At 45.6% G+C, this 26512-nt stretch overlaps 1 protein-coding gene and 1 long non-coding RNA gene across 4 annotated transcripts in view; both read left to right on the forward strand.

The window, feature by feature from the left end:
* Positions 1–13101, forward strand: part of LOC137773471 (uncharacterized) — a 47820-nt gene extending 34719 nt beyond the window's left edge. For 2 of the 3 annotated variants that reach the window (XR_011075679.1, XR_011075681.1), the window contains exons 4-7: positions 3731–3919; positions 5272–5392; positions 6291–6448; positions 8143–8817. This is a non-coding gene — a long non-coding RNA (uncharacterized lncRNA). Of the gene's footprint in view, positions 1–3730; positions 3920–5271; positions 5393–6290; positions 6449–8142; positions 8818–12533 lie in introns of those variants that run through there. The other variant, XR_011075680.1, reaches the window with a different exon arrangement.
* Positions 13102–14889: 1788 nt separating this feature from the next.
* Positions 14890–21206, forward strand: LOC137774023 (serine protease 45-like). The gene is made up of 6 exons (XM_068559163.1): positions 14890–15022; positions 15135–15161; positions 18439–18586; positions 19094–19368; positions 20240–20403; positions 20735–21206. The coding sequence occupies exons 1-6, from the start codon at positions 14890–14892 to the stop codon at positions 20966–20968; spliced, it is 981 nt and encodes a 326-aa protein (XP_068415264.1). The 3' UTR covers positions 20969–21206.
* The last annotated feature ends 5306 nt before the right edge of the window (positions 21207–26512 follow it).

The raw sequence follows: 26512 nt of genomic DNA on the forward strand, positions 1-26512 counted from the left end.
GGTAAATGGGAGTGTTTCCTTAATTTCTCTTTCAGATTTTTCATCATTAGTGTATAGGAATGCAAGAGATTTTTGTGCATTAATTTTGTATCCTGCTAGTTTACCAAATTCATTGATTAGCTGTAGTAGTTTTCTGGTAGCATCTCTAGGATTCTCTATGTATAGTATCATGTCATCTGCAAACAGTGACAGCTTTCCTTCTTTTCTGATTTGGATTCCTTTTATTTCTTTTTCTTCTCTGATTGCTGTGGCTAAAACTTCCAAAACTATGTTGAGTAATAGTGGTGGGAGTGGACAACCTTGTCTTGCTCCTGGTCTTATAGGAAATGGTTTCAGTTTTTCACCATTGAGAACGATGTTGGCTGTGGGTTTGTCATATATGGCCTTTATTATGTTGAGGTAAGTTCCCTCTATGCCTACTTTCTGGAGGGTTTTTTATCAAAAATGGGTGTTGAAGTTTGTCAAAAACTTTTTCTGCATCTATTGAGATGATCATATGGTTTTTCTCCTTGAATTTGTTAATATGGTTTATCACATTGATTGATTTGTGTATATTGAAGAATCCTTGCATTCCTGGGATAAACCCCACTTGATCATGGTGTATGGTCCTTTTAATGTGCTGTTGGATTCTGTTTGGTAGTGTTTTGTTGAGGTTTTTTACATCTATGTTCATCAGTAATATTGGCCTGTAGTTTTCTTTCTTTGTGACATCTTTGGCTTCGGTATCAGGGTGATGGTGGCCTCATAGAATGAGTTCGGGAGTGTTCCTCCCTCTGCTCTATTTTGGAAGAGTCTGAGAAGGTTAGGTGTTAGCTCTTCTCTAAATGTTTGATAGTATTCATTCAGGTAGCTTCTTCGCGTACATGTGCTGATCAGTGCTCAGTCCAGCACTCAAGGGGGCACCTCCACTGATCTCTGGAGTTCTCTCTCTGTGTAACTCCCCACTCCTGTATTGTCTGCAAAGCTGCCTTTGTGTGCACAGCCTCTCAGCTTCACCTGCTCGCCTCAGGGAGCCTGCTGGGTTCTGCCCTCTCTCTCTGCACTGCAGCCTTGAAACCCTCTCAGGCAGTAAACAGAGGCAAAAGTAGGGCTCACTCAGTCAATCAGCAGTTTGTCCTTTGTGGCCTGGTGTCCAGTGTCTTCAAAAGTGTTGTTTCATACTTTTGTCAGTTTTGGTTGTTTCAGGTAGGAAGGGCAATGCCTATTAGTCTATCTTGGTCATAGGAGAAGTCAGCATATGCAGTTAATAGGATTCTTTAAGAATTAAAAAAAAAAGCCTGAGGGACTTCCCGGGTGGTCCAGTGGTTAAGACTTTGCCTTCCAATGCAGGCGGTGGGGATTCCATCCCTGGTCGTGGGGCTAAGATCCCCCATGCCTCGTGGCCAAAAAGCCAAAACATAAAACAGAAGCAGTATTGTAACAAATTCAATAAAGACTTTAAAAATGGTCCACATCAAAAAATCTTAAAAAAAAAAAATTTAAAGATTCTGTCGTATCTTTAAGTTGCTTCCCTTTTTTCATTCTGTAATTTGGTTTTTCTCTTGTAGCATTTTATTCAGTCTTCCTAAAATGTCTCTTATTAAACTTTTCAAAGACCACAATTCAGATTATGTCAGTCCTCTCTCTGATCTTTCTCTACTTTATTGATTCCTGCTCATGTTTCCCATTATTTCCTCCTTTCTCCCAAGCTCTTTCATTGAGTTTACTCCATTATCTTTTCCACATTTTGAGTTGAACTCATTTGTTATCAGTTTTCTTTATTTTCTGATATAGTCAAAGGTATAAATTACTTTCTGGGACTACTATGGCTGTATCACATACAATTTCATAGGTAGTGCTTTCATTGGCATTGATCTCTAAAAAGTCATATTTCCCTCATGATTTCCTTTTTTTTAAAGATTTTTTTGATGTGGACCATTTTTAAAGTCTTTATTGAATTTGTTACAATATTGCTTATGTTTTATGTTTTGGTTTCTTGGCTGCAAAGCATGTGGGATCTTAGCTCTCTGACCAGGGATCAAAGCCGCACCCCATGCATTGGATGGTGAAGTCTTAACCACTGCACCACCAGGGAAGTCACATGATTTCCTTTTTAAAGGAGGACCATTGTTTAGGGTTTTGGCTTCGTTTCAGAAAAATGGGATTTTTAAAAAGTTGTTCTTTTTTTTAAATAAATTTATTTATTTATTTATGGCCGCGTTGGGTCTTCTTTGCGGTGCGTGGGCTTCTCATTGCAGCGGCTTCTCTTCTTGCAGAGCATGGGCTCTAGGCACACAGGCTTCAGTAGCTGTGGCTCAGTAGTTGCTTGCGGGCTCAGAAGTTGTGGCTCATGGGCTCTAGAGTGCAGGCTCAGCAGTTGTGGTGCACGGGTTTAGTTGCTCTGTGGCATGTGGGATCTTCCTGGACCAGGGCTCGAACCCATGTCCCCTGCATTGGCAGGCGGAGTCTTAACCACTGCGCCACCAGGTTAGTTCCAAAAGTTGATTTTAATGTTATTGATGTGCGGCTCATGAACAGAATGTGTATCACATTGATTACTTGAGATACTGGTTTTCCTTAGGGCCTTGATTCTGAAAGTTCCCTGTGTGTTCAATGAATGTTTTCTGTTGGTAGTTGTAAAATTCATCATAGTGCTGTTAGGTGTAGATGATAAGGTGTGAGAGTCAAATAGCCTATATTTTTGCTTAATTTTGCCTACATAAGTTGTCAGCTTCCTAAGAAGAGCATATCAGAAGCTCCAGTTTCCCATAAATTGGTCCTCTTTGCTTTACCTTTAAAGGCTTGTCATTGCATTTTCTCCTTCATGTCTTCTTCTTACTGTATCTAACTCCTTCTGTCCCTTATACAATCTTTGCTTTAAATGCTATGATTTAATAACCAAATTGCAATCCTAGCTTTATTTTTGCACCAGTGTGACCTGGCATTTCACTTTATATTCCTTTATTTCCCACGTATCTGTATCTCTCTGTTGTAAATTTGTCTCTTCAGAGAGTCTATTTCTGGACTTTGCCTTTTCCTCCAACATGAAAGTCCTTATGTTGTTTGGTATATTCAACTCATTCGGGCTTATTGCAGATGCTACTGCCGTTTTGTCCTGTATTTTCTATTTACCATACTTTCCTTTGTTTTTCTTTTATCTTTCATTGGGTGGATTGCATTTCTTTTTCTTTTATTTATATATATATTTTTAAGGGCTCCAGTGATTAGATCACGCTGAGGTATATAATCCAGACTATCTCTACTACAAAGTGGAGAAATTACTTACATGTTCAAGGGCCTTAAGAACATGACCTAGAATAGGTTTGGTTGAATATTCATGAGATGAAGATCTTGGAGGAGCAGCTTTGGGATTCGTCCCTGGCCCAGTGTTCCTGCCAACAGGAGGGCAGGCGCGGAGCTGCCGCGAGGGGGCGCCGCAGAGCACGGAGGCGACCAGAGGTGCCATGGCGTCCCCGGGCGTCCCCCGCAGCGGCGGCCGATCCCTGGGCCTCCTGGTCTGGCTCCTGGTCCTTCAGCCTCTGCTCAGTGAGGCCCGGGCAAGCAGGAAAGAGAGAAGGCTGGGCTGGGCTGCTTGTCTGGGGGTGGTTGTGGGTAATGGGGTTTGGCAGATGGGTCTTGGGGGATGGAAGGTGGGGTTTGAGGGTGAGTAGGGTGCGATGGGAAGAGGCCAGTGATGTGGGGGGTGCACTCCAGTCAGCTCCTCTTCTCATTGTTCTTTCATCTTATACAGGTGAGGGTGATGGACCCAAGGAGGATTCTGCAATGAGCCCGGCAATCCAGGAGGCCCCCTCAGCTTCAGGACACCTAAAATCCCTGAAGATTCCAGTACCCACTGTGTCTCCTGTGCTGCCCACACCCCCAGTGGGAGACACTTTGAAATCATTACAGGACCCTGTATTTGGATGCTTGCCTCCTCAAGGTACTGCTTCTGTACAGGACTGTACAGGCCTGCCTGGGATCCAATGGGGAACACAGCCTGGCTCGGGGGTTGAAGGGTCAGACTACCCTGGTGGAATTGAGAGTAAACCTGGCTCTGCCCTGGGGCAGGGTGGAGGTGGTGTACATGGAGCTAGTGGAGGTGGTGGAGGACGTGGAGGTGGAGGTGGTGGAGGGTGTGGAGGAGGAGGAGGTGGAGGTGTAGGAGGTGTAGGTACTGGTAGAGGAGGTGGTTGTGGAGGAGGAGGAGGAGGAGGAGGGTGTGGAGGTGGAGGTGGAGGAAGACGTGGTGGAGGTGTAGTTGGAGGAGGAGGAGGTAGTGGAGGTGTAGTTGGAGGAGGAGGAGGTGGTGGAGGTGTAGCTGGAGGAGGAGGAGGTGGTGGAGGTGGAGGTGGATGAGGAGGAGGTGGTGGAGGTGTAGCTGGAGGAGGAGGAGGTGGTGGAGGTGGAGGAGGAGGAGGAGGAGGTGGTGGAGGTGTAGCTGGAGGAGGAGGAGGTGGTGGAGGTGGAGGTGGAGGAGGAGGAGGTGGTGGAGGTGTAGCTGGAGGAGGAGGAGGTGGTGGAGGTGTAGTTGGAGGAGGAGGAGGTGGCGGTGGTGGAGGTGGAGGTGGTGGAGGTGGGGGAGGTAGTGGAAGGGAGGCAGCAGTTTCACCTCCAGTCCTCTTTTTACTGAGCCAAGGAGCATGTGGCCATCAGATTATGAGGACAGTTGATGGAATGGCAGCCCCAGAGAGAAAGTGGCCCTGGCCGGTGAGCCTGCAGATCAGAAATGTCCAGAAATGTTGAGGTTCCCTCATTTCCCCACCGTGGGTGCTGATTGCAGCTCACTGTGTAAAAGGGTGAGAATTTGGGGTGGTGGGATTGGGCTGCTGGTCGGCCTGTCTCCCTACCTGAGCTTTCCTTTCCTCACCTTAAAACAAAGCCAAAGCCCCTGGTTTGTGCTCACTATGAATGAAACATGAGTTTTGCATTTCTACCAAGGTCCCAGGTACTGCTCTGGTGGTCCTGGGACCTCACTTGGAGAAGCACTAGCTCGAGTGGTTAGGGGTCTATGGAGGGGATGTGGTTTAGAGGGAGAAAACGGCTGATGGCTGTTGTAGGAGATGGGAACAGGCTGGGAAGAACCTGGAAGGGGTGGGGGGGGAGTGTAGACCCTCCAGCATCTCTCTGAGGTGCATGTTGTCTTCCCATAGCTATAAGGACCTTACAGTGAAGATGGGAAACACATTTTTATATTCGGATTGCCTAAGTGCAGTGGTCGTTCCAGTTCAAGACATCATTTGGCATAGGGATTTTAATGCGAGCCTTATCACTAACGACATTGCCCTTCTTCAGCTGGCAGACTCCATGAATTATTCTTCGTACATCCAGCCAGTGTGCCTCCCTGAAAAGAAGTTTGAAGTGAAAGCTGGGACACAGTGCTGGGCGATTGGATGGGGCCGAACTTTAGAATTCGGTGAGACTGGCAGGCAGGATCTGAGGGGGGCAGCCTGGTGCCGTGGGGTTGGGCTGCAGGCTGAAGGGAGGGACAGGGAGGCTGATTCTCTAACAGGTGGGCAAGGGAGGAGGTGGAGAGGATGCTGCCTGGGAGTGATGGAAGTGCAGTAGGGATTTCTATTGTTACGTTAGGACCCGGGGGCTTGGGCCCAGGTATTATGGGTTCTCTCCAGGGTGGATTTCAGCTCCAGGGTGATGTGCTGTCTGCCAGTCAGAGCTGTCCTTCTCTGGAAGTACCTGGCAGGGGGCAGGGAGCTTCTTGTACCTGGGATGTAGATTTAGCCAGAGCAGGCCTGTTGGTGAGTCTGTAAGGCGTCCTGTGTGGGAAGAGGCTGGTTGGGTACCTTTGGGCACTACCTGTCCTGGAGTTTGTGACCCTTCCCTGTACAGGCACCTGTCACTGTTACTATTGATACTCGGAGTGACAGACACTTGCTTTTGTATCAGGCTGGTAAGGCCTTGCCTCTTTCTGCCCTGATGTGTTCCTCCTTTTGACTTGGCTTTGCTTCTTACCTCCTCTGTTCCCCATGTCAGCATTTGGCCTCAGGTCCTTCTTTGTCAAATGGGACAATACCCACTGTCCTTCCTTTCTCTAAGGGGGCAACAGAGTGTGAATGCGCTGATCAAGACCCAGAATACAGGACTTCCTTGGTGGTCCAGTGGTTAAGACTCCACACATCCACTGCACCGGGGCGCGGGTTCGATCCCTGGTTGGGGAACTAAGATCCCGCATGCTGCGTGGTGTGGCCAACAAACAAACAAAAGTTAAAAAAATAAAAAGACCCAGAATGGGATCTGGGGGCCCCTGTTCTATTCTACTCATGCAATCCTTTTACTTCTGAATTGTCTCTCTGTAGCCATGTCACTGCCACGTGTTCTTCAGGAGACTGAGCAAATCATTCTTCACCACAAGAAATGTAATCAGAAGATACAGACACAGTTAGGAGTCCATCACCAAGTAGTTGGTAGAGAGATGATCTGTGGCTATCACGAAAAGATTAAAAGTCCCTGCAAGGTGAGTTCATGGGTCCCTGGCCACCTCTGCCATAAGGTTGTCCCCTCAAAGTTTCCTCATTCCCCAGTGGCAAAGCCTGGGTTATTTGCCACCTCCTCTTTCAGGCTTTAATTAAGGAGATTCAGGGGAGAACCCCTCAGGACGCCCCTGAGCTGGCCGGGCCTGTTCCTTCAACAGGGAGAAGCCCTCGCATCCTGGGCATGCTGCCAGGGTGTGGTGAAGTTGGGGGTGATGACAATAATAATGTAAGTTCCTATAATTGAGTTCCTTCTATGGCGACTTACTGTGCCAGTGTGAGCATTCACCCACATTAGCTCAGTTACCCAGCTCACAACCCTGCAACATAATTATACATATTATACAGATGTGGTACCTAAAAGACGTAAGTTCAAGGTCCCCCTGGGAGTGCCTGGGCCCACAGTCTCCCCTTTGCACCAAGCAGCCTTTCTGAGCAGGGGGCATCTGAGCCAGGTCTTAGAGGATGAGTATTTGGAGTCTTGGAAAGAGGAGAACATCACTGTTGGGAGAGGGAACAGCAAGTACAGAGGCTCAGAGTTCTGAAGAACGTGTCATGTTTAGGGAATGTGTTTCAGGTCTGGAGCAATGAGGTGGCAAATATGGCCAGAGAAGGTGATTGGAATCAGAATATGTGTGGCCTGCAACGCTGTGCTATGTTTCTCGTTCCTGTCCATGCGGGACTATAGGCAGGAGTTTGTTTTCCACCGTGTAGGCAATGGTGTTGAGCCCCAGGCAGGACCTGGGCTGGTGGGGCGGGTGAAGGGGTTGTGTCTGAGGTTGAGTCATTGACTGACTGCATGTGAGGGTGCGGGTGAGGGAGGGCTTGAGGAGGACTCTGAGTTTCTGACTGAGCTGGTTGGTGGGGGCCTCCAGAGCAGTTTTGGGAAAGGATGTGCAGCATGTGTGAGGTGGGGTTTAGCATGACTGGTTGTGTTTGGAGAGAGGGGGAACTGGTGAGAGGATGTTATTGGATATGTGGGTTTAGGGGCAGGGAGAGATTTCAGGGTAGATGTGATGACTTTGAGTCCCCATGCAGAAATGAATTTCAAAGTATTTTACAGCTGTGGAGGCCTAGGACTGACTAGTTGGAATTGACTCTGACCTTAGAGTTGGAGAGGGGCTCTGGAAGCTGCTCACAGTGCCAGGGGATGCCCCTTTAGTTGCTGGGTGTTGGGAGGTTTGGAGAGGGTCATGGGGAGGGGTCAGGCAGTGAAGGATTAGGGTCACTGAAAGAGAATTTGAGTATATACTGGCAGGACTGATGTACAGGGCTTACTGGCTTTATAGCTCCTGTGGGTCCCTGAGCACCTGGCAAGGAGTAGTATTTCTCAGATGATGTTAAAGTTTCCAACTCTCAAATCTCATTCACAGAAACCTGGGCCTGGTGGGTACCTGGGAAAGGACCTAGGTGCCTATCTCCCCAGTGCCTTGCTAGCAATCAGCCTGCTCTGATGATGATCCCCTTCCATTCCTGTGTTTGTTTCTTCTTTTTCTCCAAGGAGATTCTGGGGGTCCCCTGGTCTGTCAACTTAATGACTCATGGGTCCAGGTGGGGATTGTGAGCTGGGGTGTTCACTGTGGTCACACAGAATTGCCTGCAGTTTATACAGAAGTTAGTTACTACAAAGACTGGGTCATTGATCACATCATTAAGGTGTCCTCTTGTGGCTCAGCAGGGCTCTTTATCCTACCGCTGTGTCTGATGCTGCCTCTGGGCATCCTGGTGACCCCGTGATCACCCTGGCCCACACTCCCTCCTGTTTCTGAGTCTCACACTAGCCGTGCATCTGACCTTCCACTCCTACTCAATGCACTTTTCTCAAACCTGTTTGGGATTCACTGACCCTGTGGAGATCCACATGACAGAGAGTGGCAGCAAGAAAGAAACCCTGGAAGTTTTCCAGCCTGGTGCTGAAGGAACCTGCCTCATCCACACCTACACCGTGACTGTGCTCTACATGCTGGAAAGGAGTGAGTGAAACCATCCCAACTGGATGGCCAGCGACTTGCCAGGTGATGCTTCATTATGCTTCACCATATCTGGAGAACACCTAGCAAAGAAGAGACATCATCACCGGTGAAACAGCATTAGACCTGACACTTTATCAAACCAGTTTGCTTGGTGATTGTTGGGAGAGAGTGAGGAGGCATCACCATGTCCACATCTGACTCAGTTGTCTGGGTTGGGAGAAGGTCCCCTGCTGCCCTGAGCGGATACATCTGTGAGTGTCCAGCGTCTGCCACACAAGCCCTCCTGGGGGAACTCAGTCTAGGAACCCCCTTCCCAGTACTCCAGTGGCCACATCCAGGCTCACCCCAAGTTGTGTTGAGGCAGTTATGGAGTATGGAGATTTCTGATGTCAACTGAATAAATGTTTGGTTTGTTCTTTTGTGTTCTTATGCTCTGCTCTCCTTGGGACTGTGGGGTTGCATATAACATGCTCTGTAGAAAACTATTTTCTCATTTGCCTTAGAAACTATTCATGGTTCTCATTAAGCCCTAGAGGGAGAGGTGAGTCTAAACCTGCTCATTTGTGAGTCTAAGGATGGTTTTAGCCAGCTGGGTCCTGCTCCCTGTACTCCTGTTATAGTCATCAGCATGTCTGCGGGGAGCTTTGTAGCCTAATTTCATAGCCTTTATAGCTCAGAGTAGAGAATCAAGATAGACTGGAACTAGGAGTAAGTAAAATTAGGGCATGAGCAATATTATTCCTCCTTCCCTGCTTCTACTTGCTGCTCACCTCCACTGTTACCAAAGATCTGCATTTCCACAGGGAGGATTATAAGAGAGATTCCCTATATTAGGTACTGGCTCTTTACCGTTTTTCCAGGACAGAGTGTCCCAGAGTCTCTGTGTCTTGCTGGTGATTAATTCCCTCTCAATCTCCTGTCACCTGCCCTTCCAGGGGTCAGCGTTTCAGCTCCCAGATATCCCTGGGCTTCAGAGTGCAGTCTGTCTCCTGTGTTGCCCAAGGAAGGCTGGGGTTGAGAGACTGGGAACTTACATGAAATACAGTCTGTTAATAAGTATTGAGCCAGCTGCTTTAAGAAGCCACTGAAAATCAAAACAGCGTGGTAGGGGCACAAAAAAAAGACATATGGATCAATGGAACAGTATAGAGAGCCCAGAAACAAACCCACACACGTATGGTCAATTATTCTTTGACAAAAGAGGCAAGAATATACATACAATGGGAAAGAGACAGTCTCTTCAGCAGGTGGTGTTGGGAAAGTTGGACAGCCGCATGTAAATCAATGAAGTTAGAACACACCCTCACACTATACACAAAAATAAACTCAAAATGGCTTAAAGGGGACTTCCCTGGTGGTCCGGTGTAAAGAATCCGCCTTCCAATGCAGGAGACGTGGGTTCGATCCCTGGTCAGGGAACTAAGATCCCACAGGCAGTGGGGCAACTAAGCCCTTGCGCCACAACTACCAAGCTTGCGTGCTTCAACTAGAGAGCCTGTGTGCCACAAACTACAGAGCCCATGCACTCTGGAACCCACACACAACTACAGAGCCCATGTGCCCTGGAGCCTGTGTGCCACAGCTAGAGATGAGAAAAACCCATGCGCCACAACTAGAGAGAAGCCCACGTGCCACTGCGAAAGATCCCGCATACCTCAGCAAAGATCCCATGTACCGCAACTAAGACCCGACGCAGCCAAAAATAAATAAATAAAATAATAAATAAATCTTTAAAAATATGGCTTAAAGACTTAAAATAAGACATGACACCATAAAACTCCTAGAAGAGAACATAGGCAAAACTTTCTGACATAAATCATACCAACTTTTACTTAGGTCAGTCTCCCAAGGCAATAGAAATAAAAACAAAAATAAACAAATGGGACCTAATCAAATTTACAAGCTTTTGTACAGCAAAGAAAAACATAAACGAAAGGAAAAGAGAACCTACTGACTGGGAGAATATATTTGGAAATGATGTGACTGACAAGGGCTTAATTACCAAAATATACAAACAGCTCATACAACTCAACAGCAAAAAAACAAAGAACCCAATCGAAAAATGGGCAGAAGACCTAAATAGACATTTCTCCAAAGAAGACATACAGATGGCCAATAGGCACATGAAAAGATGCTCAACATCGCTAATTAGTATAGAAATGCAAATCAGAACTACAATGAGGTATCACCTCACATCAGCCAGAATGGCCATCATCAAAAAATCTACAAATAAATGCTGGAGAGGGTGTAGAGAAAAGGGAACCCTCCTACACTGTTGGTGGGAATGTAAATTGGTGCAGCCACTATGGAGAACAGTATGGAGGTTCCTTAAAAAGCTAAAAATAGAGTTACCATATCATTCAGCAGTCCCACTTCTGGACATATATCTGGACAAAACTACAATTCAAAAAGATACATGCGGACTTCCCTGGTGGCACAGTGGTTAAGAATCCGCCTGCCATTGCAGGGGACATGGGTTCGATCCCTGGTCCGGAAAGATCCCACGTGCCATGCAGCAACTAAACTCGTGCGCTGCAACTACTGAGCCTGTGCTCTAGAGCCCGTGAGCCACAACTACTGAGCCAGCGTGCCACAACTACTGAAGCCTGCGCGCCTAGAGCCTGTGCTCCGCAACAAGACAATGAGAAGCCCGCACACTGCAACGAAGAGTAGCCTCCGCTCGCTGCAACTAGAGAAAGCCTGCGTGCAGCAATGAAGACCCAATGCAGCCAAAAAAAAAAAAGATACACGCACCCCTATGTTAAGAGCAGCACTATTCACAATAGCCAAGACACGGAAACAACCTAAATATCCATTGACAGGTGAATGGATAAAGAAGATGTGGTACATATATATAAAGGAATACCACTCAGCCATAAAAAAGAATGGAACAATGCCATTTGCAGCAACATGGATGGACCTAGAGATTATCATACTAAGTGAAGTAAGTCAGAAAGAGAAAGACAAGTACCATATGATATCACTTATATGTGGAATCTAAAATATGACACAAATGAACTTATCTATGAAACAGAAACAGGCTCACAGACATACAGAACAGACTTGTGGTTGTCCCGGTGGGGAGCGGGGAGGGAAGGATTGGGAGTTTGGGATTAGCAGATGCAAACTATTATATATAGAATGGATAAACAATAAAGTCCTATTGTATAGCACAGGGAACTATATTCAATATTCTGTGATAAACCATAATGGAAAAGAATATGAAAAAGAATATCTATACCTATATAACTGAATCACTTTGCTGTACTGTAGAAATTAACACATTGTAAATCAACTATACTTCAATAAAATAAATTTTTAAAAAAGAAGCCACTGAGTATTTATGGGTTAACAAAATTAATTTAACTTCTTGTTCCTATATCACCCCTATCAGGTGTTCTTGATCAGCAGGTGGCTTTTCTCCATCTTATAGCTCCACTCAGCCCTGTGGTTCATGCTTACCTACCTCAGAATTCCCCGGAGAGCTTGTTAAACTACAGATCACTGATTCTACTCCCAGAGTTTTCAATCCTATAAGTCTGGGGTGGGTCCTGTGAATGTACATCTCTAACAAGTCCCCAGGTGCTGCTGCTGCTGCTCTGCAGACCACACTTTGAGAACCATTGCTCTGCATTAACACAAGTAGAGAAGTGAACCTCCTCTCTACTGCCTTGGCATGGAAGTGGCATCTGTAACCTCTCCTCACCTCCTGTTGGTGCAGCTCATCATCTGGACCCCTTTAGATGCTAGGGTGGGGAATGTGGTCCCCAGAGCTGGATCCCCCACACTGGACAGGAGCAGCAGGAATCTTGGTTGTCATCTCCCAATCTTGGACACGCTGAGCAGATCCAAAGACCACATTCTTCTACAAAAACACCCTGTGAAAGCCCAAGAAATGGTGGTATTCGCCACCATTTCTTTCAGTTTCCACCATCCCACTGACGGTTTGTGGAAGAGGATAAATGCCTTTCCTTTGAGGTCTCCCCCAAGACTCTTTGTTCATCTTAGGTCCAGCTTAAATGTCACTTTTGTAAAGACATCCTCCCTGATTCCCTAGCCTTACTGTTCTTTTCTTGTGCTTTCTACACCTTTTCAGATTCTCAAGTCAATATAAATTATGAAGCTCTCCAATGCAGGAAGCCCAGGGAAACAAGGTTATGATCAGAGGCTGGGCGACAAGGTGCCAACACCAGTCCAGGGATTTGGATGTGCCTTCACCGGCCAGGTTTTGGGGGACAGTCACCCACTTAAGGCACTTGGGGGTACTTCCACGGGACTGGCCACCGCGGAGGCAATGACAGGCCCAGGGCTCTGCAGTCATCTTCAAGGAACCCGCACGAGGTGGGGTAAGCGCAGAGGAACGTTCAACGTTCCAGGGGCACCATCATGGGTCCGCGACGTCATCACGTGCCGGAGGGGCTGTCACGTGCCGGGGCTGCGTCACGTGCGTCATGTGAGGGAGACGTAGTCGCGGCGTCCGGGGCTCGTGTGAGCCGTACCTGCTGCCGCTAGCGGACGCCTCAGGGGCCTCATGGCCGCGTCGTTGTCCTGCCTCAGCGCTGGGCCTGCAGCCTCGAGCCCCTCGGGCCTGAGCTGCCGCCTCCTGGTGCTGCTGCTGCTGAACTCTGGTGAGGCGGCGCCTGCTCTGCGCCGCTCCCGTTCTGGGTCCTTCTTCCCCGACACCGCCACCCACCCACCCCCCAACCCGCACTCGAGGCCGGGACAGGCCCCGCGGCGCCCACCCTCAGCCCCTTCTCCTCTGTTACCCCTCCGGGCATCTCCCAGGGCGGTCCCGGGGATCCCAGACTCCCGCGCTCTCAGCTTCCGCCTTCAGACCCGCCAGCCCTGTAGCCTCCTGGGGCCTTGTGGTGCGGGGGGCACCCCTGCGTTTCCTCCTGGAGGCGTGGATGTCGCGGCTGAGACCTGAACCACCCTCTTGACGACATCCTCAGGCCTCTCACGCTCTACACCCCCAGCCCAGCCTCGCTCATCTTCCCACGCAGCAGGGCACTGCTGGAGACCCCGCTCCAGGCAGGCGGTCCGGGCCAAACTCGTGGTCTCCAAACCCTTAAAGGAATGTTCCTCACCTCACTTGCTTCCCAGACCCTCTGCTCCTACCGAGGGTGCCTCACTAGCAGCGGCTTCCTTCCCTCAGGGAACGCGTGCCCTCAGGTGCTGTCCCCTCGACTCCCTCAGCCCCGGGGGCCCCTCCAAACCTGACGACTCAGTGCCACCCTCTCCCCTTTCCTTAGGAATCAGAGACAGGCCTCCTGTTCAGGGTCAGCTTGCTCACCCCTGCTCTGGACTCGGGGCCCTTCCTGCGCTCTCATAGATCTTTATCCTCTCCCTTTCTATTTGCTGTGTTTCTTCACCTTATCTCTTCCCCTCACTGCCACATTTCTCAAAATAAGTTTTCACTTCATGTTTCCTTCAGGTGCTTCCTCACTTCTCACTTAACCCTTAGCCCATTCCTGGCGTGTCTCTGCCCTGTCGTCCCTAACCTTTCTGCTCCTTCTTTTTTCATTTTCTGTAGTCCCTTGGCTTCTCTCAGGCCATGCCTCCTAATTCTCCTCTACCTCAGGGTGACTCCCTTGCCCTTCTGTGTCCCTCCCAGGCCACCCATGCTCTGTTCACCCCTGATGTATTGGTGTTCCCTAAGATGCTGTCTGGGTTCCTTCTTCACTGCTCCCTGGGTGAACTCAGTTGCGCTGGGCATTGAGCTGCCATGCATGTGATGCTGCCTCACAAAACAATGTGCATGGATGTGCAGCCACCTACTGGACATCTGTACCTGGATGACCTAGAACCATCTCAACTCCTTGGGTTCCGAAGTTGAGGCCCTCTTCTTCCTATAAGCTGGGTTCTCTTACTCCGTGGATAGTAGTCACTCTTCTCTAAAATCAGAAACTGGGGGTCATCCTAGACTCAGCCTTCTCCCTCAGTCCCACATCCAGCTCACCAAGTCTGTTCTCACTGCCACTTCTTCATTCAGCCCTCATTTCTTGCCTGGGTTCTGCAGAGCCTATGGTGGGATCTTACTGCGTTCAGTCTTGTTACCTTCCTATCTATTCTCCATACTGCCTTCACAATACAAGTCTGACCATGTCACACCTCCACTGGCCTCCCTCCTCCCAGAGAGTCTCACTCAGGCTTCTTGGCCTGGCTTATGAAGGCACTTGTGATTGACCCCTGACTTTCTTCCCCTGGCATCATTTCTTGCCATCATGGGCCTTGCCCTTTATCCTCTGGAGTCTCCAGCTTACACCATGGTGTTTCTTTCATAAAGAATGTCGTTGTCACTTTTCATTTCTGTTTTACCTTCTCATCTTTAAGATCTGGCACAATAACCCCTCTTTCTAGAAACCTCCCTGTCCACCGCTTCTTCTGGGCTTACCTGACACCTGTGGCCTTGTCCCCGCATTGATCGCACATGGGTGATTGTGTGTTTACTTATGTCTCCTCTGCTGGGCAACCTGCTCCTCAAGGGCAAATACAGGATGTGTCTGTCTGATACACCTCTGTACACCCCAGCTCCCTGCCCCCAGCCCCCCGGCCTTGGGCTCCAGGCTGGGAACAGAGTGGGAGGTGAGGAAATATTTGGTGAATGAATAAATTAACTCATTAATGAAGAATGCACCTCTTCACTCTCATCCTGTTACAACCTCTTACTTCATCTCTGTCCCACTTTCTCGTCCAGGTTACAAAGGAGACAACACCAAACCAGGTGGGTAAGATGAGCCCCTGCTTCAAGAAAACCTTGGATCCTGGGAGGGTATGTTCTGAAGAGGGTCACAGAGATAGTGTTTCTAGGTCTATAGGAAGCAGAAATTCAGTCTAAATGGCCTGCCTTCTAAAGAACAGCCTGTGCTGTTCAGGACGTACAGACTCAACAGTGCACATTAAAAGAGTATTTGGGCCTCCTGTGGGAATGCAGAACCTCTTCAGGTTCAACCCAGGCTGCATCCCATCAGGGAACATGTCCAGGAAGCTGATGCAGACCCTTTTCCACACAGAAACATTTTGAGCTCTAAACTGTTCATTTGCAAATGGAGCCTCTTGGGCCCTGTGGCAGTATCTGCAGAGCCTGGCTCTTCTGGGGTCTTCTTGTTTTTTCCTTAGACCTCAGGGGTGGAGGGTTGGGTTGCTCCTGCTTGTTCACGGGCTTCCTTTGTCACAGGTGCACCCTGATTTCTTATGGATTGTTTGGTTGAGTAAGTTAGTTATTTCTGCTTGTGTCCATGCCCCACCCCTATTCCCCCTCTTCACCCTTCTCCCAGCCTTTCTTGTATATTTGATGTGTATCTTTCTGTTTGTGTGTGTTTTTGTAAAAATACATATTTTGGTTTTGTGTGCATGTATTTCTAACTTACACAAATAGTATGTTCTCTAGATCCCTTTCTGTTTCCTCCTCTTTTCATTCAGTCCCATTTAAAAAAACATTTTATTTGGAAATAATTTTAAACTTACAAAAAAGACTGCAAAAATAGTACAAGGAACACGCACACACACAAAATTTTTTTCAGAATCAGTTGAGGGTAACATACAGCATGGCTCTTTATCTCTAAATACTCTGGTGTGTGTTTTCTAAGAACATTCTCTTAGATAACCACAGTACAAGTTATCAGTTTCAAAAATTTACATTGATAGCATATTTTAATCTATATTTGTCCATATTCCAATTGAGCCAGCCCTCTGCATTCCTACTAGCAGTTTGTGAAGGTGTATATATTGCTACAGACCACCCACCCCTTGGCTTGATCCAGCTTTTACATTTTTTACCTATCTAATAGACAAAAAAATGACTTCTTAGTTTAACTGACATTTTTCTCATTACTAATGAGTTTGAGCATGTCTCAATGTGCTGTTGGCTTCTTGAGTTTCCTCTTCTAATAAACTGACTGTCTATCCTTTGCATATTGTCTATTCTTTTTTCTTGTTGATTTCCTAGAGTTCCTTGTATATTCCTAATAAAAGTCTTGTATTGATTTTAGATATTGCAAATATTACCTCCTAATCTGTCATCTGACTGTTAACTTTGTTCCTGGGGTCAAAAATCCTTGATTTTGATGTAATCAAGTTAATCAGTTTAAAGCTTTATGGATTGTGGTTTGAGGTTTTGTTTAAAGAGGCCTTTCCCATCCCATGCCACATGGTTGGCTGTTAACTTTACGGTTTTACCTTTCACGTTTAGGTCTTCAAGTACTACTAGAGAGGAATCCAGTTTTGTTTTTCTTATTTCTTTTATAGTGAGCTAGTTTTCCCAGCACCATCTACTCAACAATCCATCCTTTACTCACTGATTGTGGTGGCTCCTTTATTTACATTAAGTTCCTGTATTCTCTGAAACAGTCTCAAGCTCTCTATTCCTTTTTTTTTGGTCCACTTGTCTGTCCTTGTCAATACCACACTGTTTTTGTCACTATGGCTTTGATGTGTGCCTTAATATCTGCTAGGACAAGTGTCCCTTCTTTGCTCTCTCAAAGATGGAACTATTTATGGACCTTTGTTTTTCTATTTCAATTTTAGAGTAAGTTTATCAAATTTCTTAAAAATTCTAACTGGGTAAGTGACTTTATAGATTAATTTTGGGAAAAATTACATCTGAAATATTTAGTTATTCTATTTAAAAGCAATGGATCTTTCTCCATTTATGCCAGTCATTTTCAGTGTCCTTTATTAGAGTTTAACATGTATTACTGCAAAAATCTTGCTTAGTGTTGGATACTTTAATTCCAGGGTATTTTATAATTTTTAGCTATAAACTGTATCTTATTTTGAATATAGTTGTGCTATACTCAGGTTGGTTGGCATAGAGAAATATTATTGATTTAAAAAGTCAGTTACTGAAGTATTATATACATACACAAAAAAAGTGCACAAATTATGTGTCCAGCTCAAGAAATTATCACACAGTGAACGCACCTGTGCAGTCTCCACCCAGGTCAGAAAGCAGAGCAGTACCAGCACCCAGAAGCTCCCTTATGTCCTCCCAGTTACTTCCTTTGTCCTCCTCCCACAAAGTATCATTATTCCTGGCTTCAGAAAGTGTAATTTTTTTGGCCCGTTTCTTAATGTTATATGATGTTTGCTGTAGGTTTGTGGCATATAACTTGTATAAATAAGGATTTTCTTTCTGTTCCTAGTTTGCTAAGTAAGAGTGTTTTGTTTTTTAGTCGTAAATCTGTGTTGAATTTTTCAAATGCCTTTTTCTGCGTCTATTGAGAAAAGCACAGTTCTTTTAGAGAAAAAGAACTGTTTATGTGGGGAATACACAGAGAGCGCTTCCATTGTGGGACCACCCTTGTACCCCAGGACGATCTCTACATGATCATGGTGCATTATTTTAAAAAATATAATATTGGCTAATAATTTATTTACAATTTCTGCATCTGTGTTCATATTCATGCAGTCATACAACTTGATTGTTGGAACTACTTGCAAACTGATAGTGTGTAAGCTGTTACACAGAGTGGGAGGCCTCTATTGGCTCCATGCTGGGACTTTTTCTTGAATGGTCTATGTAAAGACTTCTGACAGAAGTCTGGAGCTTTTCTTGACTCTGAGTAGTGTGGGGACAGAGGCCTTTTGCATCTAAGAGATGCAGAAAGCTTTATAGCCTTTCAGGAACGTGGCTTAGGGACTTACCCTGACACAAGAAAATACATTTCCTGTCCTGGGGCTCCTTCTATGCTTCTCCCTTGTTTTGAGGTTCTGTGCTGCTTGCTCCCTGTGTGTCTCAGTATCTCTCTCCTCCTCCTGTCATGTCTCTGTGTTTCTGTCTTGATGCTTTTTATTGCTGTCATTGTCATTTTCTGTCCAGCTCAATGCCTTTGGGCAGGCCACTGCTCTTCTCTCACCTTCAGTCTCCCCTTCTTTGAAATGGAAGCAAGTCCCCAAGTTTACAGCCTCATGCAAATTACCCTGGAGGGCATCTTGGTCACAGTCATTCTTATCCTCCTCTATGCGGCCACTGTATCTCCCTGTCACGCTTGTTCCTGAAGCTTGTGGCAAACCCTGGTGGCCGAAGAATTTGGACGTGACCCGCTATTGGCCCTGGGAGGTGAGCCTCCGAGTGGAAAATGAGCACGTGTGTGGAGGGGCCCTCATTGATCTCGACTGGGTGGTGACTGCTGCCCACTGCATCCAAGGGTGAGTGTGGCCCATGGAGACCCAGGGCTGCAGCGGGCCCAGCCTAGACTCCTCATTTCCTCTATGAAACAATGTGGCAGTGGGGGAGGTGGGGGGGAGTGGGAAGGGATGTCCAGAACAGGGAAGAGTCATGCTCATGATCTCACAGGGCCAGGGACTGAGCTGGGGCAGGAGCCCCAAGCAACAAAGACTATATCCTGACCAGGGCAACAGCATACACCCCGTATACACCCCACCCCTCACACACATTAGAACATGCGTGCATGCTAATAGCTGCACACTCGAATACACAGCACATAGACCAGTCCACTTGAATCAGCTTGACTGATGAATGAGGAGGCAGTCATATCTCTGACTCCGAGGGCCCCCTGGCCGGATGAGCAAGATGGAGTGAGCAGGGCAAATCAGGCAGGACTTCTGCTAAGAGGAACGTCCTTAGCGGAGGTAGGAGCATAGTGTTGCTTGAGAACCTGACATCTACCAGGTGGGGCTCTGTGTCTCCTGTAGCACAAAAAAGTATTCAGTGATTCTCGGCACCTCCAAGCTGAAGCCCACGGACTCCACAAGGGCCCTCTCGATCCCTGTGAGGGACATCATTATGCACCCCAAGTACTGGGGACGGAACTTCATCACGGGTGATGTTGCCCTCCTCCAGCTTCACACTCCTGTCGTCGTCAGCAAGTACGTGCAGCCCATCTGCCTCCTGGAGCCCAACTACAACCTGAAGGTTGGGACGCAGTGCTGGGTGACCGGCTGGGGCCAGGTTAAACAGCGCTTCTCAGGTGAGGAGGATGGGGTCGGGGGTGACGTGTGGTACCCCAGAGGGTACACTCCTTTCCTCCTCTGGGGCCTCTCCTGCTGAGCCCCCTCATGGTGCCTCTCAGGAAGCTTGTGGCTGTTACCTCTGGCCCCTGGTTCTTTGGATGTGTTAGGATTGCTCCTCACATGGGAACCGTTGCCATGGTTTACACCATTGCATTTGCTATGGGCACTTCATTTAGGCCTAGGAAAACCTGATCATTTGCCTCTTACGGAAGCTCAGAGTCAGGGATTCATAAATTCACTCACTCACTTATTTGTTCACCTGACAAACTTCGATGTTCAGGCATCTGCCACACGCCAAACCCTTGTCACTGGTAATGCATGCCCTGCCTCTAGGGATCTCATAACTGAGTATGGGTGGAAGCACAGATTAACAAGGAAAGAGGCAAAGACTTTTTCAGGTGATCTTGAGAGCAAGTCGGGAGGGATCTGGGATGAGCTCTGGCAGAGAGTCTGCCTGAGATGCCTGAAGGAAGAGCAAATGTCAATCAGGTGGCAGAGGGCACAGCCAGTATAGAGCTCAGAGGCTGGAGAGAAGCAGCATGGGGTTGGGGTCTCAATTTCTGAGTGGTTGCATTGAAACTTGGATTGTAGCCTGCTTGGTTCAGGAGCAAAAGATTCCCAGAGAAAGGGATCCTGAAATAGAGCCTTAGAGGGCAAGGTGCTTGCCAGACATGGTCCACACCACAGGGGGAAGGGCCAAGTGAAGGAGGGCATGGAGGTGTGAAGGGGTGTGGCTGAGTCTTGAGGATGGAGGTGACAAGACCCTGGGAATAGGCAGGGCTGAGTAGAGTGAGGAGTCAGTTCTCACCCGACTGGACTCCTCCACAGCCAACTCCACGCTGACCCCAGAGTTGCGGGAGGCCGAGGTGTTTATTATGGACAACAAGATGTGTGACCGGATTTACCGCAAGAAGTCCCTCATCCCCCGCGTTGTCCCGCTTGTCCTGGGGGACATGATCTGTGCCACCAATTATGGAGAAAACTTGTGCTATGTAAGTTTCTGGGAGGTTCTGGCAGCTCTCCTTCGGTTGGGATGACTCCAGGTGGGGGGGCATTTCCCCAGGGAGAGGTTTGCTTGGCCTCGCTGTTTGTCATCATCAGGTAGTGCTCTGCTCCCATCTTCCTTCCCCGTGACTTTGATTTTGCCTGATATTCTGGGATGGGATCCCCAACTGAGGAGTGAAGGAGGACTCCAGGTAGTGAGATCCTCAAGGAATGAAAGAAGCTTCCAAGCAGAACTCAGAGGGTGGGCATTCTGGGTCCCCCAATCCCTTGGGTCCCAGCTGGGTCCAGAGGCTCCGTCACTCCTCTCTCTTTGCCTAGGGGGACTCTGGGGGTCCGTTGGCTTGTGAAGTCGAGGGCAGATGGATTCTTGCTGGGGTGTTGTCCTGGGAAAAGGCCTGCGCCCAAGTACGTAATCCAGGCGTGTACACCCATATCACCAAATACAGCAAATGGATCAAGAAGCAAATAAGCAATGGGGTTCTCTCAGTCCCCTGCACCTCCTCCTGGCTCCTACTCCTGTCCTGGCTGCTGCAGCCCCAGATGGGCCCCTGATCTCCCTTCTCCTTTCTTCTCCGTGCTTTGCCTTTGCCGAATGGGGCCAGATCAAGGTTAGACCAAGGTCATGGGTCTGTATTCAACAAGGGTCAAGGTGGGGAAAGAGTGACCCCTGGGAGACTGGGTCCTGTTTTGGCCTCCTAGTGGGAAGGGATGTGGTAGATGACTAGGCCTTGAGTGACCAGGAGAAGGGAAGTGTGGCCTAGAAGGGCTTTGGAATTGGGGACCAGGATAGCAGGTATTAAATCTGTGCAAACATGAGCTGGCTCTGTTCTCTTTTCTGGGTGGCCCTGGGAGTTGGGGGTTGGTGCGTGGGTAAGGCCTCCTGGAACTAATTCTGCCAGGAGGCTCCCCAGAGTGGGGACTGATGGTTTTTGCTATATCACTTGTGCTGGGGCGTTGGGAAAGGGCCTGGGCCTGAGGCATCAGTTTCCTCAACTGTAAAGTGGGCGTGCTGTAAGAGAGCAGTTGCGACATGCACTGTAGGTGACAGTAGGAAGGACCCACATATCGTGCTCCAAAATCAGCTTTCTTTTTTTAAAAAAATGGCATTAAAAAAAAAACCTGATTTCAAAAGTTCCCCTCCTACATTTTTTAAAAATTAAAAACAATTAAAAGCAATGTCTGAATTTTTGTTGTGATTTACCAAAAAAATTCAGAAATACATGAAAGAGTCTCCCTTGCTCATTCACCCCCACCACCAATGCTGCTCCCCTCCCCAGAAGTAATCATTGTTAGCATCCTTAAGTAAAATATCTTTATGGTTTTTAAATAAATAGAATCTTATATATGTATTATTAATAACCTACATTTTAGAAAAAACTATATGCCTTGAAAACCTATGTCAGTAACTAGAGCTATTCATAATTTTACATTATTGCATGTGTACCGTGTGGATGTAATGTATGTTATTTAACCAGCACCAGGTTTTAGGCTGTTTCTGACTTGTCAGCATTGTGGCAGTGCTGCCATGAGCATATTCCTGCGTGCTCGGGGGTGGGGTGGGGGAGAACACAGTCTGAAGCATTTCTTCAGCGGTCTTCCTAGGAGTGGACTCAGGGGAGGACCATCACAGGAAACACGAATTTAGTAATTTTGGGTGAATACAATTTACTCCTCCCAAAAGCTGAACCAGTATACATTCACACCTGCAGCATACAAGAATGAACGCTTCTCCTTTTTGCTAAAATTGGATATTATTAATCTTCAAAAATTTTTCCCATCCAGTGGTAGAAAGTTATATCATTGCTGTTTTAATTTGCATTTTCTTGATTGGAAAAATATCTTTTCATGTGTTTATTGAAAAAAAGGTATACCTTTTCACTAGTAAATCCTCCGTTCATATGCTTATTTTAGAAATTAGCTTGTTTATCTTTTTCTCATGGAAGGTCTTTATCTTTTCTGAATATTAAGCTTTTGTCAATTATTTTACAAATATTTTCTCCAGTTGTTGCCACTTATCTTTTACAAATATGTGGAATATATGGGTAATTTTCCTGTAAAGACTTTAAAAATTATTATTGAATGAAGTCAGTGTTTACTTTCTTTATAGACTTTGTGGCTTGCTTAACTTGGCCTTCTCCATCTCCAGATGATAAAACTATCTTCACATATTTCTTTTAATATTTTGATAAATTTATTTTTTATGTGTAACTGTAATCCTTTTGAAATTTCTGTTATGTATAGTGTGAGTCAGGCGCTAACTCTGTTTTCAACTGGAGAACCAACTCGGTTGACATTATTTCTTGTAGAGTCCATCCTTTTCCTGCTGATTTGAATGTCCACATTTATAATAACGAAATCCTAATATATTTGTGGGTATGTTTTTGAAACCTTTATTATTTCCCACTAATCTGTTTGTCTGTCCCTGGGCTAGTGCTGTTCTGTTTCAATCAGCTTCATGTTATGTTTTGTTAAATGGTAGAAAAAAACTCTCCTCTTCTTTTAAAAAAAAAAATTGCCTAATCTACAAAGTTTGCCTTCCATATAAACTTTAGAATCAGTTTGTCGGTTTTCATTAAAAATGTTATTGGTATTTGAACTGAAATTAAATACACAGAATAATTTGGGGAGAACTGTCATTTTTACAGTGTAGAGTTCCTAACCAGGAATATGGTATATGTCTCCATTCATTCAGCTCTTCTATTCATGGATGTCTGGAAAACCATTGAGTTTATTTCTAAGTAGTTTACAAATTTTGATTATGTCTGTTATGGGTGGTATCTTTTCCCATTACACTTTTTCTAATTCTGCATATTAGGTATTTTAAAGCTGTTGATGGATTTTAAAAAAGCAGTGATCTTGATTCCTGGTCGTCTTGCAAAACTGTGTATTAAATTCAGTAGTTTTTCAGTTGATTCTCTTGGCTTATTTTGGGGTAATCACATCACCTAAAATGGTGACAGCTCCCTCTTGTACTTTTTGAAAGTCACACCGTTTATTTCTTTTGCTATCTCATTGCTGGAGACTCCAGCACAATATGAAATAGTAGCAATAATGGTGAGGGTACATGTGCTGACCCTGACTTCATTCTTTCATTCATTCCCCAGATACTTGGAATTTCCTCTGTGTCAGGCACGGTTTTGGGCCCAGGTGACACAGTTGTGAACTGTTAAGATGATTATTCTTATTTAATTTGTTTACTTAGTGAAACACATGACTAGATCTCTGGTAGGTTTCTTAGGTAAATCCTGTAATACACTCTGGATTAAATTTCTACCATTTTGTTTAGAATTTTTGTTCCAATATTGGATTGGCCTACAATTTTCCTTTCTGTTCCACCCTTGGTGCCATTGCTATGCTAGCATCTTAAAACATGTTGAGGAGTTTTCTAGTCTTTTCCTGTGCCCTAGAGCAGTTTATATAACACCAGCATTATCTGTTCCTTATGTTTGGTAGCTTGTGCACGTAAAACTTATTGGGCCTGATGCCTTTTTTAGGGGACAAATCTTTGACTATTTAAAAAAAATTTTTCATAGTTATTGGCTTAGTTGGGTTTCCCACCTCTTTTTGCATTAATTTTAGTAAAATAAATCAATTTAGCTTAGATTTTAAAATTTTAAACTGATACGTAAAACTTGAACCTATGGCTCCTTTCCTATTTTTAATATTATTTACATGTGTACTCTTTCACTTTTCTTAATTATTAAAGATTAAAATTGCCAAATTTTTGTCTATTTCATAGGTATTTTCCAAGAAAACACCTGGTGTACTGTTATTGGTTAGCTTTATGGTATCCATCCTTCCCTCATATTACTACAGGTCCTAGTCATTAGTACACACTGTCTGCCATGTTGCTCATCATCTTCAGGAAGAAGCTGTCACACTCCCAGCTCCCAAGTGGGTGGCTCATTGGCTTGATCTAATTAGCATAGTCCAGTGCCCAGCCACCTGACCCCAGTTAGGTTATCCCAATAAGCATAAGGTGTGGTTAGAGGAGAGAAATGCATACTGTCTCTCTCTTTTTTTAATTTTTATTTATTTATTTATTTTTGGCTGCGTTGGGTCCTCGTTGCTGCACGCGGGCTTTCTCTAGTTGTGGTGAGTGGGAGCTACTCTTCCTTGTGGTGTGCGGGCTTCTCATTGTGGTGGCTCCTCTTGTTGCAGAGCATGGACTCTAGGCACACAGGCTCAGTAGTTGTGGCACACGGGCTTAGTTGCTCCGCGGCATGTGGGAATCTTCCTGGACCAGGGCTCGAACCCGTGTCCCCTGCATTGGCAGGCGGATTCTTAACCACTGCACCACCAGGGAAGTCCCCATACTGTCTCTCTTAATGTGGGTGAGGAAGCAGAAGGATGTTGGCAACCATTTTTCAATAAGGGGATCAACTCAGAATGAAGCCACCATCACTGAAGAGAGGAGACAGAAATTTTAAGCCTGTTTGAGTGGAAGTTTCTCTTGTCAACTCCTAAATGGTACAAACTACCTTTTGATTTTAGTGATCAAATATGCTTCTTTTTGTTTATTTCATGAAAGTTCTTTTAGCTTTAGTAATTCAATCTTCTCCTTTGGGGAGATTTACTTTATTGTTCTTTTTCTAACTTCTTGAGTAGTATGCTTAGTTCATTATAATAGACTTTTTTCATTTCTAATATTTTCACTAATTCCATAAAATTTCCTGTGAGTCTCACTTCGGCCGTATTTCACAGGATTTTATATGTACTGACCTCACTGCCATTCATTTCTATATTGTTTTTTATTTCACACTGTATTTCTTACTTAACCCAAGAGTACTATATGGGTGTTATTTAATCTCCTGATGGATAGCTTGGGGGAGGGATAGGGGCTTCTCCTTTTTCTCTATTAAAAATTATATCAATATGGATTTAATTATTTCCACATTCTGGAATGTATTGAGGTTTTCTTTGTGCCTAGTATTTGGTCGTTTTATTGAATATTTCATGTGTGTTTGAAGTAAAATGTGTGTTTTGAAACAAAGTTCTAGCTATAATTGACTGGATCAGGCTTGTTGATTGTGTTATTCAAATCCTCTCAACACTTCAAATATTTTATACCTATAAATCTGTTGATTTCTGAGCAGTTTATCATGAGAATTCAGAGTTTGTCTATTTCTTCCTGCAGTTCTAACAGTTCTTGCTTTGTGTTTGAAAGCTGTGTTGTTAGGAGTACAAGGTTCATGCCTGCTGTACCATCTTGATGGGTTATACCCTATCAGTGTAAAATATGCCCGTTGTCCTATTTAATATTATTTCTTTTTACAAAGATCCAGATCATAGAGTTCATTCCTAACTCTGCTGTAATAATTGATTAGGGTATAATAATTTTATATTTTGTACATGTTTCTTACAGATTTTCCTTGGGGTTATTTTGTACCTTTTACAGTTTCTTGCTTTGAACATTTAATTCATTTATTTTCATTCTTTGTTATTCAATAATAAATACCTTTAAGGTTATAGATTTGCCTTGAACACACTCAAAAAGTTTTTTTAATGTATTGCTCTAATTATTAGTATTTTCTAAATAGTTTATAGAATGTTTTTATTTCCTTGAAATAAGTTGACCAACTTTATTTATTTATTTTTTTAAAAAAATTTTTATTTATTTATGACTGTGTTGGGTCTTCGTTTCTGTGCGAGGGCTTTCTCCAGCTGTGGCAAGCGGGGGCCACTCTTCATCGCGGTGCACGGGCCTCTCACTATCGCGGCCTCTCTTGTTGCGGAGCATAGGCTCCAGACGCGCAGGCTCAGTAGTTGTGGCTCACGGGCTTAGTCGCTCCGCGGCATGTGGGATCTTCCCAGACCAGGGCTCGAACCCGTGTCCCCTGCATTGGCAGGCAGATTCTCAACCACTGCGCCACCAGGGAAGCCCCCAACTTTATTTTTAAAATTCTCAAGTCATTTGTTTTATTTCACTTACTCATTCTTATTAAATCCTTGTTTCATTGCATCATGGTAAAAAATGTGGCTCAAACTAGTTCCACTTTTAGGGAAGTTATTGTGGTTTTCTTAGTAGTCTAGTGTGCAGTTGATTTTTATAGATGTTCAATCCCTCAAAGATAGACAAAGCTGGAGAACACTCTC

Source organism: Eschrichtius robustus, chromosome 12 (genome assembly GCF_028021215.1).
Source record: "Eschrichtius robustus isolate mEscRob2 chromosome 12, mEscRob2.pri, whole genome shotgun sequence".
NCBI classification, from domain to species: Eukaryota; Metazoa; Chordata; class Mammalia; order Artiodactyla; family Eschrichtiidae; genus Eschrichtius; species Eschrichtius robustus.